Source organism: Natator depressus, chromosome 10 (assembly GCF_965152275.1).
Source record: "Natator depressus isolate rNatDep1 chromosome 10, rNatDep2.hap1, whole genome shotgun sequence".
Lineage (NCBI taxonomy): Eukaryota > Metazoa > Chordata > Testudines > Cheloniidae > Natator > Natator depressus.
Window position 1 is genome coordinate 55319278 of NC_134243.1, and position 18724 is coordinate 55338001.

Sequence of the window (18724 nt, forward strand, 5' to 3'; positions counted from 1 at the left end):
TGTGGCTATAACAACACTACTTCCCATTCCTGGAAGCATCAGATGTGCCACTTTAACAGCAGTCAGTAAGACAAGAACCTTTAAATTTTTAAAGCTACATATTAATTTCCCCCTTTAAAATTTTATGGTGTATTGTATATGTACCTCTCCCACACAGAGTCGGCTTGACTGACCCTGGGTTTTGCTAGGTTTTATAGTGTATCCCATGGTACAGGGCTCCAGGAGGGAGAGCCCCTATTAAGAGAGATTATGATGATGCAAGGCACCTGTAATATCCATTAGGAGCTAGGAATAATGGCCCCGAAAAGTGGATGGTCAGCCAGGGATAGCTATGACATCGGGAATTCAGCACATTCTCCAGGCAACCTCCACTGGTAAGGGCTCCTATAGAACCAGGGCCCTTCTTGAACCCCAGAAGAAGGGTGTAGTTCAAACACCACCTCCCATTCCCTCTAAGTGAACCCTCCTGGAGTGCACATGCCCCCATTGTTTGGAGTGGGCTAAATCAAACCTACTCTTTTTTTCCACGTTCTCCATCTCTTTTTACTATTATTATTATTCATAATAATCTTAATCATAACCATTAAGATATTACAGCAGCATCCAGTAGCCCTGATAAAGTTTTGGGTCCCATTGTGTTAGGCACTATACAGATCATGCTCCAATCATCCTTCAATCTAAGATATAATTGTCCATTTTACATCCCCCTAATAAGTTTCCACTGTGAATAAAGTTCCAGAAAGGGCCCCAGAAGTCACTACAATACACGATGACTATTTTTCTTAATGGCTCATCAACCCAGGGGCATTAAGGGCTTTAGCTGATGCCTGCTGAAGTCAATGTAAAGGCTCTCATTGATTTCAGTGGATGTTGGATCAAGCCCAAAATTACAATTTTTGGGTTCACAGCTCAATGTCCTGATTAGGGTGACTATACGTCCCATTTTGGCAGGAACAGTCCCTTTTTTAAGCCCCGACCCAGCTGTCCCGACTTATTTTTGCAAAAGTGGGCATTTGCCCCATTTGTTCTTGCCGATTTGATCAGTTGGCAAGAGCAAATGGAACAAATGCCCACTTTTGTCAAAAATGTGTGGTGTGGTGCAGAGGAACATGTGTGTGTGGGGGGAAGCAGAGATGCTAGCCCTGCGCAGGGTGGAAGAGGCAGCGCATATGCATGCCTTCATGCATGCAGGGGGCAGGCAGGGTTCCAGGGACCAGCAACAGCCTCACATAAGGGGGGGCTTGGGCGAGCAGCTGTGGGTGTCCTGTTTTCCCTTTGGGAAATATGTTCACCCTCGTCCTGATGCCTTGTGTCAGACACACGTTGTTAAGCCTGTACAGATTTCCCAGATTAACTTCAAAATTTATTCTTCATTCATTTTATTAAACTGAAAACACTAATTGGCCTCTGATATCCTTAACTGTGTAACATATAGCATAGTGGTAACCGTTTATTGTGTATAACTGCAGTACACAACTCAAAGAGCTGAGAACTTTTGTCAAAGTAGTATGATGCATTTCTTAAAGGGAAGGTGAAGAATATTTACATGTCTTCATCCCAGATGAAGTGCTAAATCCTGCCCACCTTACTAGCGTGAGTTGTCTAGCTGAAGTAAATAATATACAATGAAGTCAATGGGACAACTCTCTTCAAAAAAAGGAAGCAGGATTTGGCTCAAAGTATAAACCAAGAAAGTCTACAATGGTCTTAGATTGTTAGAAGGCTCTGGGGTACTAATGGTTGGAGGGAAACAGTGCTTGGCAATAGAACTGCAGAGGAAGCCTAGAGCTATATTAATTGGTTAATGTACAGAGCAAGCTGTACTATGTGTGCAGAAGACACAGTCACCTAAGCCAGTGGAACAGGAGAGACCAGAAGTTTTGTGACTGTTATGAGTGACAATGATCTACGAGTGGTGAACACTTCATAATTTGTCTAGGGAAGCAAGATCTTTTGAGCTAGCACTGTCTGCATAATGTATTGGAAGAGGACGTCTCCCCAGCTTAAAGGAGACGCCCTGTTAATCTTAAATATAACATTTTTATAAGACTATAAAAGTCAGAAAGACTAATGAGTGATATTATAGGAGACGTACCATAACCAAGCAAATGTGCTTTTACCCATTACTTATTGCACATGCAAGTAAAAAATATAGAGCTATAAACAGACACAGGGTCTGATTCACCTCGTCCTTGCCCATGGTGTAGTTATTTCCCCATGTACAAAGTAGCTGTGCAAAATGGAACGCTACCATTCTGATCTGGTAATCCTCAGGACTGTTAACTAGAGAGTCCCCAACATGGGAGGACTCTAACCATAGAAACTTCATCTAGACAATAGCTCTCCTTACTTTCTGTGGTCATAGAGATGTCACTGACTGACACTGGACTGAGTGATGTAGGGAGTAAATGTAGTCGTAGTTTTGTGGCTGTGGGCATGTTGGAAACTGCAGCTTAGGCAGGGGTAAGGAGGGGAAAGCTCTGAAGAAGATGGAGTGGGGCATGCAGAGGTCAAAGGAGGTGACAGCACTGGGAACCAGAGATAGTGGGGGGAGGTGTAGCAGGGAGACATACAGGGCCAATCAGACGGCGGGGGGGGTGTCAGGAGGGCCATTTGGCCCGGACCTCAAGCGCAAAGGGGGCCTCAAATTTAGACACTTGTTTAATTTTTTGATAAATTTTGCAACTTGTTTTTATGCACATCCCTATCGGACCAAAATGTGACATACTCTCTCAGCTTAGAGCTGCAAATTTAAGCGAATAAGAGATGTGATTTGGTAAAAGACATAATTTTTTTGTTAACTGATATAGATTTTATCATATTAAAGAGTTAAAAATCTTCATAAATATTAATAAAAATATATTGGTTCTGATGGCACAAGGTTAGACCGTGATCAACGTGTTCTCTCAGGTCAGCTGATTATATAAACAAACCACTACTAGTGGCTGGTGCTGGATCAAGTGTGTGTTGAAAGGTAGAGAATTGTTACATTTTAGTGTCTTTATAGTTTTACATCTAGTTGACTAAGGAATTATTTAAATGTGAGAATTCCTCATTATTATCTTCATATAGTAGCTAAAAAAGGTGTGGTTGGTTGGTTGGTTGGTTGAGCCCTAGCTTGGCCATCATCATAGGCTTTCATAGTCGATAGGCCCATATTTTTGTCAGTTTGCCTGCATCAGTGGCTTCAGGTGAACGGACCTTCAATGTGTTGAAGCAGGTAAAAAACTATCACCATTCAACTATGGGACAAGAGCATTTGAATGTGCTCACCATGCTTAATATCAACTGTGACATTGTACGAAAGCTAGATTTTTCCTCAATAATAAGTGTATTTGCACAGAAAAAGGCTAGAAAAGCATTTGTTAAATAAAAAAAATATTCAAATTATGTCTCACTCTTTTTTTGGTGCCTTATTTTGTTTTCGTGTGTCGTAATTTTTTATTTTTATTATGGCTAGGGGCCTCAAAAGCTGGAAGTGGCCCAGGCCTCTCTAGACCTTTGAGAGGGCCTGGAGACATATCAGGGAGGGAGAAGGGGGAAATTTGAGTGTAGCAGCCAGAGAGAGAGGAGAACATAATGGGAAAGCCAGACTGAGAGGAAGGGGGAAATCTGAGCAGGGAAGCCAGAAAGAAGGTGAGAGGAAAATCTGAAGGGGAGGATGTAAGAAGGAGAAGGTGTGGGGAACACTCAAGGGGGGAACCAGATCAGGGGAAATGGGGGAGTTGGGGCAAGAGAATAAAGGAGAAACTTGATGGGGGAGTGATTGGGTTTGACATGGAGAATGTCAAACACTACAGGGACAAGGAAGTGAGGGATTTGATGGCAAGAGATTTATGTAAATGAAACAATACATATTTACTAAACACACAAAATGGGGCATAACATCTCTAGCTTTCCATACTCACAGCCTTCTTGGGTAAGAGAAGTCTAGCATGCTGCCTAGACATACAGGGTAAATTTCCACTGCAATAAAAGACCTGCAGCACAGCTGTGGCTGGCCCAGGTCAACTGACTTGGACTCATAGGGCTCAGGCTACATGGCTAAAAATTGCAGTGTAGATATTTGGGCTCAGGCTGGAATCCAGGCTCTGAAACCCTGCAAGGGGGAAGGGTCTGAGAGCTTGGTCTCCAGCCCAAACCCAAGCCCAAACATCTACACTGCAATTTTTAGCACTGCAGCCCAAGCCCCGCAAGCCCAAGTCAGCTGAGACTAGGTGTGGTGGCCTTTTTATAGGAGTGTAGAGCTCTTCAGCTGACTCACCTTGGTGGTAGATTCTAAGACGCTACATAAAAATGCTATTTTGCTGAGTCTCATCGCAATTAATCAGGCAGGTTCCATTAGTGCCTTTGCAGGATACAAAACGGGTTTCAACCACTCTCAGGAAGAATGAGGGGTAAGGATATTGGCAAAGTAGTGATGTTGGTGTTGCACAGGAAACAGCCATTGAAACATCCACACTCGGGCAGAAAGTTTGTGTGTATATACTGTTATTTAACACAGGTGCCAAATAAGGATGCATTCTCTCACCTCTGTTTGGCATTGCCATTGACTTCACTGTCAGAAAAAGTGTAGATGGATACAACACAGACCTCACTTGGCTCAACAACAGTACACTAGGAGATTTAGATTTTGCTGACAACATAGCTTGTCTAAGTGACATCTCAACCAACATGCAAGTAATGATTGAAAGACTATCCCAGCACCATAGAAAAGATGTGATCAATAATTAGTTATGAAAGACAAATCTGATGAGGACCCCTGCTAACTCCCAACTCAAACGTTATTTTAGAGGGCACAAGCATACAAGAAGTGAGACAATTTAGGTACCCAGTAAATTGCAGTAATGTGCAAAGCAATGGGGATGTTCAGAAAGAAATAATGTCACAAACAGGCAAAGTGGCAATTGTATTTACCAGCTTAAACTAGATTTGGTCATCTACAATCAACAAACTATGAATCTTCTACTCAAATGTTGTTTCCATCTTGACATATGGATGTGAAAGCTGGAAATCCTAAAGGTAGACTGATGCCTAAATGCCTTTGAAGGCAAATGACTTAAAATAGTAAGTGTTATATGGAATGAATTTGTAACTAATGCTGAAGTTCATCAGAGAGTTCAACCACTCCTTATCTCTAAAGTTATCCAGAAAAGAAAATGGTAATATTACGGACATATGTTAAGAATGAAGCCAGAGCATCTACCATGGCAGATGCGCTCCTGGGCAGCTGGAGGAAAGCACAGAGGGGTTCATCAGAAGAATTCCTCCATCAACCACCACTTAGAGTGAGAAATCTTATGGGACTTCACAACATAGAGGCCATGTGAAGAGCAGCCCAGGACAGATGAATGATGGCGCCTTGTTTGTGCCCTAAGCGAGGTCTGATGTTGCAGGAAGAATTCAGATTGTTATTTAAGTTAACAGTAAAGGAAATCTCAAGAAAGGGGTTAGTTTGGATGCTGTCCTTTGCCTTTTGCTTCCCTCCCCACAAACATAAACTACTCTTGTCAGTTAAGATCATGCCACTATACACAGTGACAGACTTATCATTTTGAGTCACTGAGATGATTCTTTGGGGAACCTTTGCCCATAACTGAGTCATTTTATACAAAAGTGGGGCATGGGATCTTCATTCTATCACCAGTCCAGCCTCCCAAGACAGCCAGGAAAAAGCTTTTCAAGGAACAATTTTCCAGATAAGCTGAAACATGAGGGATGCCAGTCCCTCAGCCACAAGAGTTGCTTGTGTGCATTCTGGCAATTTTAAATATTAGCTAATTAATAATTCCACCTTACATTACATAGGTATTACTGACAATTTTAGAGAGGGAGACCTTGAAGCACATAGGTAATATGTCAGTGATTATCTATGACAGGTTTTAGGATAATTTATTCAAGTAACAACAAAAATAATTTGTAAAGTAAATCTAGTACAGATGCTACTGGAATGTAGCTTGGCTGTATTCTCTTTCTCAATCTCTGCAACTATGGCGTTTGTCTGTCACTGTGTATTAACGGGAAACGTGGCACTGCATAATGCCCTCCAGGTGGTATGACAATTTTCAACTTCCTACTGAAGCTTAACCCTTTCTAGCACAAAAAGGACATGGCAATTTGAGCCTCGTTTATGTCTGAATTTTTTACTTGCCATTGTTAAAACTAAGTCAACGTTCCTGTAACTGAATAATAATAATTTATCTAGTTTCTAATCGTTTGTTTACTTTACACATCTGACAAGAGTCTGTGGTGACCTTGCTACCATCAGCAACAGCCTTGGTGACACCACCCCCACAGCCACATTTTGTGCTGGGTTCCCTTAACCCCCCAAATGAGTGACTGATGGCTATGATGCAGACTGTGTGGCCTTCAAGGAAAGCCACTCCATGCACTTGCAGGCCCAGTCTTTAGCATTTTCAAGGTTTTTTTCTGCAAGGAAAAGAAAGGGAATTCCCCCCCCCCCCGAACTACAGGGGGCTGTCCCATAAATTACATAACACATTTTTTGGTGATTTTTAAGACCTACCCATCCCCTTGTAGCACTGAAACAAACATGCAAAAGTAAGAAATTAAGCCCCCCTCCCGCTCTCAATGGTTAAATAATTTATGGTCAGCCCCAACTATGGAAAGCCCGAGACTCAGCCGAGGTCTCTAAAGGCAGGATTGTGCGGGGCATGGTGGCAGTGTTCTCCTGTGCACCTGGCAGAGACGAGCCCCAGGAGCTGCTGCAGACCCACCCCAGCAGGGCCCGGGGAGGAGGAGGGAGCTGATCTGAGGGAGGTCCCGAAGCTCCCAGCGCCGCAGCGCGGATCCGGGGCAGGCCGGGAGAAGATGGCAGCCGCCGCAGAAGCCATCGCCTTGCGCCTGGCTCGGCAGGAGGAGGAGATCCGCTGGTTAACAGCCGAGATCGGCCGCCTGAAGGAGCAGGAGCCGGGGCGCAGCCCGGCAAGCAGCAGCCCGGAGCTGCACTGGCTGAGGGCGGAGAACGAGAAGCTGCGCTACCGGCTCCTGCACCTTCGGCGCAGCCTGACAGCGGAGCTGGGCCGCGGGGAGCAGCGGGAGCCGGGCCCCGCAGGAGGCGGCAAGGTAGTGCGCGAGGAGGGAGAGGAAGACGCCGAGCCTGCCCTGGGTGCCGGGCAGGGGCTTGCCTGGCACGCGGAGCGTGGAACCGATGGGGCTGGGGGGCCGCGGCAGCCCGTGGGGCTGGGCTGGCCTGGAGGCCGAGGGGCGGGGAAGCCCGTGGGGCGGGCGGGCGGCCTTGGGGGCGGCCATCTGTACTGGGCGGCCTGTCAGCTGTGGGGGCTTCGTGACATGAACACCAACAACTATCACTCAAGCTCCCAAGACGCTCTAAAATTTCCCTTGTTTTAATTTGGGTCACTTTAAGGTCCCCCCCAAGCGATCATCTTTTTCTTTTGACAAGTGCTGAAACGTTGGCGTGGCCATTATGTGGAGGTGGAGAGTAGCTCCCTGAGCCTGCATTGAACATGGGTTGGAGCCAGGAACTTATTCCTTTTTTTTGTTGTTTTGTTTTAAATGAACTAATATTTGCTTAGTGTATGTGGTTTGTCTGTGCTTTGAAAACGTGAGGTGCTGTACTGGTGCTAATTATCATTGTTCAGCAAACTAGTGTAGTGCCTTGCTGGATTAGGGCAAACTGTCTGCTACTCAGTCCAGGTAGAATTGGGGTTATTTGGTAGATTAGAGGAACATACTAGAAGAAGTGGCAGGTGTTGATACAAGCTGTATCCATAAGGAGAGTTTACCTGCCTTTTGTTCAGGTTCACAACTTGTATGTCCTATTGGCTGCCCTACATGATTCTACATCCTCAGGTAGCAGTATTTGCCAATTATTGGTGATACTGGAGTTAGTGACTCCTTTAGGATAAGGACCTTGCCATAGTGATTCACATTTCTGTGATTTTGAGACCAAGTTATTGCAATATGTTCCTCATGCACTTATCCTTTACAATCACTCAACTTCAGCAGGGACAGACTGTAGCAATCCTTTTGTGTTGTTGCAGAGAGCAGATTACACAGGAGCTCAAATAGCTGTACTAGCTCTCAATGAATTTCCAGATGGAATTGAAATATAGAGCCTTAAATAGGTTACAGCCTAGTTACCTCATTGATGTCCTTCTCTCTTTATGATTAAGTGATCAAATTCAGTGTCCAGAGGCCTCAGCTGACATCAGAGCTTTGCTGGCCAAACATGTAGTAATAGACTATGCTCAGTCCCAAAAAGTTTACAGTCTAAAAAGAAAAGGAGTACTTGTGGCACCTTAGAGACTAACAAATTTATTTGAGCATAAGCTTTCGTGAGCTACAGTTCACTTCGCATCCGATGAAGTGAGCTGTAGCTCACGAAAGCTTATGCTCAAATAAATTTGTTAGTCTCTAAGGTGCCACAAGTACTCCTTTCCTTTTTGCGAATACAGACTAACACGGCTGCTTCTCTGAAACCAGTCTAAAAAGAGTTTACAGTCTAAACTAGAGGGCGGGATGGAAAAATAGATGCAGGGAGGTGAAATGACTAGCTCAAGGTCACACAGCAAGTCAGTAGCAGAACTGGAAATAAAACCCTTGTCCTGAGTGTAAGTCCATTACCTTATATTCTGGACCACAGTACCTCTCTATAGTCAGTTTGTTTTCAGTGTGGTCTGAGTGTGAGACTGGTTTCTTTTGTTTTCTCACCAACGCCTGATTTTGTTGCTCTTCAGGCTTTTTTGTTCTCCAGTCTTTTTGCAGGGAGGATTTTGTTGATATGTTGTAGCAGTGAGAAAATTCCTGAGGATTTGGAAAGTTTCTATCTCTTGGACACTGGGCCGGTTATTTTCCTGGACCAGTGGACATGCACCCAGAACATTGTATAGATAGGCACTTTTTTAATTTATGTGTTACAAAATGTCTTTCAATTTCTTCTGATAGGATACACCCCATGACTTCTTTAGCTCATCATCAGACTATGTCCCATTTCTGAATATTCTTTCATTGCTGTATATCTATCTAAATTACGTGCCTGCTATGGAATGTCCCAGTAAATATAGTAGTATAACTTTTTTTTTTTTTTTTTAAAAGAATACCTCCAGTGCAGGCCTGACTGGTGCCCAAAATAAGAAGAAAAAGGAGAAGAAAAAAGAAAATGAAGTTGTGAATGGGCTTAGGAATGAGGTAAGCAGATATTTTATAGTGCACAAAAGAAGAGTCTTTGCTAGGTTCAGAGCTGGTCCTCCCCTTTGTCACACCTTCTGCCTCATGAGTAAGGCTGCGAGTCTGTCACGGATTCTGTGACTTCCATGACTTCTGCAGCGGCTGAGCCAGGCAGCCCCTTGGCCAGCAGCAGTTTGGGTGTGTAGGAGGGGGTTCAGGGCTAGGGACAGTGGATTGAGGGGTTCAGGGGGTGCTTACCTCGAGGTGAGGGGCTCCCATTGGCATGGCTCTGCAGCTCTAGGCGGAGGGTCCAGGGGACTCTGTGCGCCCATACCCTCAGGCCCCACCCCCGCAGCTCCCATTGGCTGCAGTTCCCAGGCAATGGGAGCTGTGTAGCTGGCACTTGTGGCCAGAGCAGCGTGCAGAGCCCCCTGGCACCTTCATAGCCTAGGAGCTGCAGGGACATGCGGAGCCAGGTAGGACGCCTGCCAACCCCACCAACCATCCCCCCCAGCATCAGTGGGGGTCCCGGACCACCTTCCCCAGCACCCGCGGTGCCCCTCGACTGCCCCCCCCCCGAGTACCTGTGGTCCCTGCTCAAGTTTTAGTTAGGGGTATATAGTAAAAGTCATGGACAGGTCACGGGCATAGCATAACAAGCCCGTGGCTTTACGTTTGAATTCAATCTTATGATGCCCCCTTTTAATTTTAAAATATGGATCGGTTCGTTGTTATGATAAGAAAAGGAGCAGACAAACTGAATTATAACGAATGTGCTGATAGTAGTGCAAATACCTCGGACTCCTCGGTTAAGAACTTACATGAAGATAAAGCCACCACCAGTTCCAGTGCGTGCAATAAACTGAGTAATGACCAACAGAAACAGACTTTGTCTCTTAGTTCAGGTCACTGTAGTTCCTATTTAAAGCCATCAAACATTCCATCTGATGACCTGGTCTGTGATATTCCAAAAAATAGATTAGAACGCCAGTCTCGATTATCTAGAGGTCCTTATCAGCCTAGACTGAGCATGTTTCCTCGAAGTAAAATAGGTAATAAACAAAGAAGTTTTCAGTCCGATTGGTATGAAAAGTATAGGTGATTAAATTATAGCCCATCAAAGGACGCAGCATTTTGCTTTTACTGCCATTTCTTCTCCTCTAATGATGTAGCAAACAAAGGTCACACTGATCCAGCATTTATTGATAAGGGATTCAGAAACTGGCATAGGGCTAATGAATATTTTTAAAACCACCAACTGTCAAAATCTCATGTGTTGAGCTGTTCTTCATGGTCAAGTTTTAATAAAGGGAAACCTATTGATGTATTGTTGGATGAGGGCAAGCAGGCTTATCTGTCTAAACAAGAAGAAGAACGGTGCCAAAGTATGGAGAAGAACCAAAGTATGGAGCGACTGATTGACATTGTTCTGTGTTTGTTTGGCAAAAGGTAGGAGACCATTCAAGGGTCACAATGAAAAAGCTGACAGTTTTGAGAGAGGTTTATTTCTAAATCTTGTCAATATGCTCCAGAAATATGATCCCGTAATGGCAAAGCATGTGCAACAATCTCCTCGAAACGCTACCTATCTGAGTAATCACATCCAAAATGATTAATTGTGGCCTTGCACAACGTTGTGCAACAAAAGTTTGTGTCTTCACTCAATGGAAAAATGGTCTCCATAATTGCCGACGACACTACTGACTGTGGACACCATGAACAGATGTCCATTGTGGTGCAGTATTTTGACAATGAAAAACATAGTCCAGTTGAACATTTTGTGTCTGTTCAGAGACTATTAACAGTTGATGCTCAGTTTATTTTTGACCAGTTAAAAGACGTCCTTGGCATTCTTAAAATTGACTGGTCATCAGTGATGTCTGTCTGTTTTGATGGTGCATCTACTGTGTCTGGATGTACTGCGGGAGTTCAAATGGAATGTAAAGAAAGAAACAAACAGTGAAATACTCTATGTACACTGCTATGTGCATTGTTTGAACCTCGTCCTAGTAGATGCATGCACTTCAAGTAAACAAAACAGAACTGTCTTTGATTTTTTTGGTGTTATTCAGACTCTTTATGCCTTCATGGAGGGGAGTCCTATGCAACATGCAGTAATGGAGAAGATTTCACAAGAAGTAGGATCCCAGTTGAAGACTTTGAAGTCACTATCAAACACAAGATGGGCATGCAGAGCAGAAGCAGTGGCTGCTGTAAAACAAAACTACTCCATGATTTTACAAGCTTTACAAGAGATTATCGAAACAACTCGCCTTGCTGACTCGAAAATAAAAGCCAGGGGCCTTATCCATGAACTAAATTCATTAAAGTTCATCTTTTCCCTTCTCATGATGCACCCTGTTCTCTAGATGGTGGTAAAAGTGAGTAAGGCTCTTCAAGCTCCAGATCTCAACTTACTTACTGCAATGAAAGGGGCGAAAAGCTTGTGTAACTCTTTGGCTGCGATGAGAAGTGGCCCAGAATATTTTCAATCTATTTTCAATGACGGTGTGAAAATGTGTGTAAAGAATGATATATTGATTCCTCTAGTTAAGAAGAGAAAAATGTCCATTCGTATTGATGACGCATTTGAGTCCCAGCATCACTTTGATACAAAAGAGGAGTAGGAGAGAATAACTTCATTTTACCCACTCCTAGACTCAATGATTACCGGCATTGACCAGCAATTTGAACAGGAGACTTGTAAAATTGTGGCTGCAATGGGAAAACTGCTGAGCTTAGACATTGGCAAGGACGATATGAAAATCATTGCCAACAAATTTAAAGTGTCCATGGATGAGTTGGAAGCTGAAGTCGGATTGCTTTGGGGGTGTGATGGATCTGTTCCTAAAGGTAGCACTGCAAACACCACCAGAGAGTGGCTTGATTGGCTAAAGGAATCGGATCGGTCTTCCGTGTTCCAGACCTTTTACAAATCTATTCAATGCTTTGCAGTCTTACCTGTTACAAGCTGTTCATGTGAAAGAGCCTTTTAGAAACTAGCACATGTAAAAAACAAACTAAGTAGTACAATGTCCCGACAGCGCCTCAGCTCACTCATGATTTTGTACATTGAACAAGAATTGGCTTCGTCAGTTAATTACAATGATGTGATTGAGGAATTTAAGTCCATAACATCTGGTGAGCAATGTCTCATTCTCTAGGACAGGAAGATGAAGAAACCTTAATCTGTTTTGGTCAATTTGGGTTAGCTCATTATCTGGTTAAAGATAAAGATCATAAAAATTGACTGTATCTTTGTATGTATGCCTGGTTATCACTACAGCAAAAATTTGGTATTTTGTGTCTCATTTTTTAAGTTTGTATTTTTAAAGTAAAGTTTAGTTGTTAATTTAAAAAAAAAAAGTTTAGTTAAATTTTAGTTTCTTTAGTTTGTTTGATGAATAAAAATAATGTCCTTTATGATTGAGTATTCAATAAATGTTTGCCTTTAAAAAAAATAAAAAATCCCTGGGTACACACCCTAATGAAATGTGCTGCGCACGCCTATGCTGGGAACGGGGAACTGCGGCCAATGGGAGCTTCGGGGCTGGTACCCACAGGCAAGGGCCGCGCATGGTGGATCCACCTGCCCCACCCCACGCCCTGGAGCCACTGCCGGACATGCTGGTCATTTCCGGGAGAAGCGTGGGGCCAGGACAGGCAAGGAGCTTGCCTTAGCCCCTCTGCGTGCCAGTGCCACCCCAGAGCTGCTCAAGGTAAGTAGCCCCGAACCCCTCCTGCACCCCACACCCACCAACCCCCTGCCCTGAGCCTCCAACCCACTGCCCTAAGCCCCCGCTGCACCCCGTGCCCCTCCTGCACCCCAACCCCCTGCCCTGAGCCCCTTCCTGCACACTGCACCCCCTCCCACACACCATGCTCCCTCCCGCATCCAACCCCCTGCCCCGGCCCGGCATACAATTTCCCCACCCAGATGTGGCTCTTGGGCCAAAAAGTTTGCTCACTCCTGCACTAGTTCCATTGAATTCAGTAGTACTGCTTACAGTGTGTAAAGTTAACCATGTGCAAAGCTGTTATTTTCAAGATAAGGGTTGACATGCATATTCTTGTCAATATTGCCCAAGAGTCAGAAAGGTTTCATCAGCTATAAATGTGGCAAGAGGATTTCAGCAGCTATGAGTGATACCATGGGGGAGTGGTATATGATAAGCAAGAATACAGGGGAATGCTTAGTGGGCACCCCCCCCCCCCCCCCCGAGTAGCCCTGGCCAACTATCATGGCCATTTTCAAGATCTTTGTAACAATCTTGAAAATGGCCATGATAGTTATTATAACCTGACACGTTGGGGGTTGAAAGTGTTTATGAATGTACGTGTGTATTTATTTATATTTCAGAAGCACCTGGAGACACTAACGGAGATCAGAACCTTATTGTGCTAGATGTTGTATAAACACATAGTAAATTAACCTCCCTTGTTTGTGTTCTCTTTTAAAAATAGTTTTGTGACCGCTGTGTGTGATTCTTACAGCTGCAGTGTGAGCCAAGCTTCATAGAAGACAGGCTGAAGCTTTATGAAACACTGAAAAAAGAGCATGATGCCTTGCTTGCTTACAGAGCAGCCAACCAGAGCAAGCCTATCAAAGTGATTCTGACTGATGGTAAAGTAATTGAAGGGGAATCTTGGAAAATGACACCATATCAGTTGGCTGCAGGAATTAGGTAAACTGCAGGTGTAAACATGTTTTAATAGATGGTGGTTTTGTTTATTTTTTCCCCTCCCCCCTCGTTTGGAGCTAGTTGATGATATAGGGTCACTGAGTGGATGATTGACTTTTTTTTTTTTTCAAAAATATTTGCTTTGCCTTGCTTTCATTGTGGAAGCATTGATACAGGTCTTGGACTTAATGCAGAAATCACTGGGTGTGGTTCTTTGGCCTTTGTTATACAGGTTATTAGACAAGATGATCAAAATGGTTTCTTCTAGTTTTAAAATCCAATGAAACTGTCAGCAATTAACTCTGATACTTGAAATTTAATCCTAAATAACGATAGAATATGGAATTATTATTCAGTAAGCAGAGTTCCCATCCTCCCTTAACCTCCAGATCCTTCCTTCAGGAGAGAGTAAGTCATCACAGGGTTTACAGTCTGTAACTCAAAAGTGAACCGAGTTTGAAAATGTTTTAAAAGTCTGTGGAGGCCAAAGGGCCAGATTTTGAAGGTTATTCAGGTGCCTAAAAATGTAGATAAGTGCCTAGTAGGATTTTCAGGAATACCTGGGCACCTAAATACCTTTTAAAAATCTGGCCCAATATGCCTTTGATACTGATGTTATATTACTTTTAATCATTAGTCGAGGACTGGCTGATAATGCAGTAATAGCCAAAGTGAATGGTGAATTGTGGGATCTGGATCGTCCATTGGAGGGAGATTGTTCACTGGAGCTGCTTACATTTGATAACGAAGAAGCTCAGGCAGTAAGTAAACGGTCTCTTGATTTTACTTGATTAAAGAAACTAATGTCTTGAAAAGAAATCTCCCTTTTATTATCTTGATTTTCTTTTGTAATAAAAATCCTGAACATTAGTAGTCCTCAGTATAGTTCAATATATTGTATACAACAAAATTATTGTTAAATGATTAGTCAAGTGACAAATAATTTTGACTTGACTAGGTATATTTGATGTATATTATATATCTGCAATTTCAAAAGGGAATTTATGGATAAACACACATTGTTTGGACTCCTTTCTTTCTCCCTCTTTTAGCTAATGTATAGAAGTTGACTGAAAACAAAACAAAAACTACCTAGATTTGTATGTTAAGTTAAAAGCAGTTTGGTGTTTTAAAAATGTCTCTAAAATATGTTGTGGATGAAGCATCTAAGGGTTTTGACCCTGGGAAAACAGTGGTAGTTAAGGTTGCTCAACATCTCAAAAGATCAAGTCCTAAATGTGTTAACATGTGGGGCATCTTAGACTTTATACAGAAATCTCATCCTGATGCAGAATTTGACCTATGAATAAAATATGTCTGCCTGAGTCTGCAACACTTCAGTAACTTCAGGCATGTGTGTTTCTCAGTCAGTGGAACTATGCGTGTGCATAAAGTTATGTGCCTAAGTTACTGTGGGCTAGGGGCTAAATGCCCCAATTCTGCGAAGATTTAAGAATGTGCTTAACTTTATGCACTGTGAATAGTCTCCTTGATTACCATATAGGACTAATCACAGTGCATAAAGGTAAGTCTTTGTAGGATTGAAGCCTAAATTCAGAGCAGTTCAAAAGCTAAAAAACTTGTCATTGTGTAAGTGTCTCGATCAAATGTCCTCAGATAATGTGCACAATGGCTTTTATAATAGTCAGACTGCTGTGTATGTGATCATTATTTGGGTATAAATTAAAGTTTAGGTGGCCAGAAATCAGCCTATTTATAAATGAACAAAACACAAAAAGATAGTTGTGGCTGAATCACACCAGAGGTCTAATCACTAAGCAAACTAGAATAAAACAGGGCCACAATGACACAGCTACCATCACGTTGAACCAGCATTCATCAGATACAATTATTTGAATTTACATTAATCATCTAACACAGTAGAAATAAAGACAGAAACAGCATTTCCTGCTTACGATTTAAATATCGTGGCTTCATCTCTACACTTCTCTTTGATAGAAATGCCTGGCTTTTTTAAAAATTATGTAACACCAAGAAGTCATTGTCCTGTGACCTGCTTTTCTGACTTTATTATTCATTTACAGGTTTACTGGCATTCAAGTGCTCACATCCTTGGAGAGGCCATGGAAAGTTATTATGGAGGCTGTTTGTGCTATGGGCCACCTATTGAGAATGGATTTTATTATGATATGTACATTGAAGACAGGTAAAATGTCACACATGTCTGTAAACATTTTGCTTTTGACTTCAGTACTTAAGGCTTAGTTATGCTGAATCAGATTTTTACCTGCATATTAAAAAGAAAGTGAAGTGGATCAATTTTTTGATTTAAACCTGACAGGTTAGTCTTCTCTTCATGGCAATTTTCGGAAGAAATCATTATTTCTGAAGTTTATTCCTATCAGACTCCTCCTCAAGACGTACAGTTACTGAATGTTTTGTGAAGAAAGTAGAACTTTGGGATAAAACTTTCTAGGGTGCCTAAGTGACTTAGGAGCACAAGTACCATTTTCAGAAGTGATAGACTTGAGAGCCTAAGTTTTCAATGACTTTCAATTAAACTTTGTCTCTTATGTCACTTTTGAAAATGGGACTTCTGATCCCACGTTACTTAGGTGTTTACCCTTTGTGTAATCATGTTTACAGTTATCTAGTTCTGTCTGCTTTCTATCTCTCTGGTGTGTATATCTAGCCAGGCAAAACCGAGAACCTGAAATTGGCTAATAGGATGTCTTTTCAGCTGACTTAGGCCACATGTAGCTTTTCAGTGCTGGCCCATGTGTTGTTAAAAGTCAATAGTAAAGAAGAATTTTTTTTTTTTTTTGCTTATGCCTTTTCTACTCCCTTATATATAAAGTTGGCCTAAATGTTTTTTCTCCTTGTTTTGTTTAACCTTGGAAATGTCATGAATATCAAGTTGTCTTCCCTGTCTTTTCCTGAAGTGTCTCTAAAAGTTGGAAGAACTGAACTGTCTGTTTTCTCAATCCTCATCTGAAGGGGGGATAGCGTTGAATCTTTTGCACAGAAAACTCTTCTTCCATGTATTTGACAGGAGTTTGAGTTGAGTGATTTTTTTTTTTTTAAAGTCTGACTAAGCGTCAGGTGCTTAGGTCTCTTGGTGTTGAGAAATTGTAGTGTAGATATTTGGGCTCTGGGACCCTGTGAGGGGGGAGTGTCTCAGAGTTTGGGCTCCAGCCGAGCACAAACATCTACACAGCAATTTTTTGGTACTACAGCCTGAGCCAGCTGACCCACGCCAGCCATGGTGCTTTTTATCCCCAGGTAGACATATCCTAATGCACTCAGGTGCTGCAGAGATGGGATCAGTAAAAAAAAAAAAAAAAAAAAAAAAAATAGGACAATTATATAACGGTATATATTCTTTTGAGGCCCCAATCCTGCAAACACTTATGCATGTGTTTAACTACTGCAGCATGTAGCCCCATTGATTTCAATGGGACTTCTAACAATAATAAAGTTTAAGCCTGTACCTAAGTGTTTGCAGGACTGCGGGCTGAATGCATAGTTGTATTAAACTAAAGGAACAGTTGTAGTGATTAAATCAAAGGAGTCCGTTCTCCTTACAAAAAAATGAAGTAAATGAATATGGTTCCCTACGGCATTTGAGGGTAATAAATTGTCCGAGTAAACTTTTTTGTTATTAAAAGTATAGTAACTTTTCTCCAATTTTTTGTTTAGAGGTATATCTAGTACAGAATTCCCTACATTGGAGAACACTTGTAAAAATATCATAAAAGAGAAGCAGCCTTTTGAAAGACTAGAAGTCAGTAAGGAGATCCTACTAGATATGTTTAAGGTAATTCTTTGGAGCTACTATAAGACTTGGAGAAATGAGCATGTAAAAATGATTTTTAAAATAGAATTTTAATTCATTTGGATACTATTATGATTTACTACTTTTTCTTTATCCATCTGTACAATGGGTATTAATTACCAGTCTCTTGGTAGTATTATGTTTTTAATATTTTGTAAAAGCACTTTGAGGTACTTGATGGAAAAACGCTACACATAAGCAGCATACATCCAGACAGATTAGCTATATCTGATTGTCCTGTCTTCCCTGTATGTTTTATAACACTGTGTTCTTCCAGAAGGAATGTCAGGCTTTCTCTGCTGTGTGTGATTATGTCACTCTTTAGTAGTTTTAGTGCCTTCTAATGACACAAATGAGTGCTACCATTATACCAGAATGTCGCTGTAGTAGTTTGTTAATAAAATTCTAGTTCCAGATATGTTTTTTTTTCTCCCCCATATAGTACAATAAGTTCAAATGTCGTATCCTGAATGAGAAAGTTAACACGCCGACTACCACAGTATACAGGTAAAAATATACAAGAATCATACATTATTTCATTGCTTAAATAACTATACACTGTACTTTTATAATTGGACAGCAGGAATTTGGGAAGACTTCATCTAAATTGAAGGAAGAAATTATTTCCCCTAAATTTATTAAACTAACATCCCAGACTTCGTGAAGCTTCCCTTTTTTTAACTAGGGCTCTGATCCTACAGATACTTGTGCACATACTTAACTTTAAGCACATGAATAGTCCCACTGAAGTCAATGCTTAAAGTTAAGCACATCTGCAGGATTGAGGCCTAGATTTGCCATTTGTATTTGTGCATAATTGCATCTTGTCTTCAGGGGGATGACACGTGTCTCAAAATTACCCCCTGTCTTCAATGGTAGACAAGAGGAGCAAATCCACTCTTGTAATAATTGCCTCCCATCTGAGGGAGAAGAATAAAAGAAATGGTCACAAGTGGAATTTGAACCCACTAGCAGTAATGTTAACTGCTAGCATGGTGTTGGATGTGAATCCTGTCCAGCTGGGGTTGTGGAAGGCAAAGCTGGCTGGAAAATGCAAAAACTTCTTTTGTCAATTTTGTTGAGATGAAAACTTCCT

General features: G+C 42.0%; 1 protein-coding gene across 2 annotated transcripts in view; it reads left to right on the forward strand.

Annotated features, from left to right (window-relative positions):
* Positions 1 to 6651: 6651 nt before the first annotated feature.
* Positions 6652 to 18724, forward strand: part of LOC141995210 (threonine--tRNA ligase 2, cytoplasmic-like) — a 28068-nt gene continuing 15995 nt past the window's right edge. Inside the window, exons 1-8 of one of the 2 annotated variants that reach the window (XM_074966217.1) lie at positions 6652 to 6912; positions 7006 to 7086; positions 9079 to 9171; positions 13645 to 13835; positions 14470 to 14593; positions 15878 to 15999; positions 17493 to 17610; positions 18071 to 18135. In XM_074966217.1, the coding sequence (XP_074822318.1) occupies positions 6832 to 6912; positions 7006 to 7086; positions 9079 to 9171; positions 13645 to 13835; positions 14470 to 14593; positions 15878 to 15999; positions 17493 to 17610; positions 18071 to 18135 (875 nt within the window). In that variant the 5' untranslated portion in view covers positions 6652 to 6831. Of the gene's footprint in view, positions 7087 to 9078; positions 9172 to 13644; positions 13836 to 14469; positions 14594 to 15877; positions 16000 to 17492; positions 17611 to 18070; positions 18136 to 18724 lie in introns of both variants that reach the window. The other variant, XM_074966216.1, reaches the window with a different exon arrangement.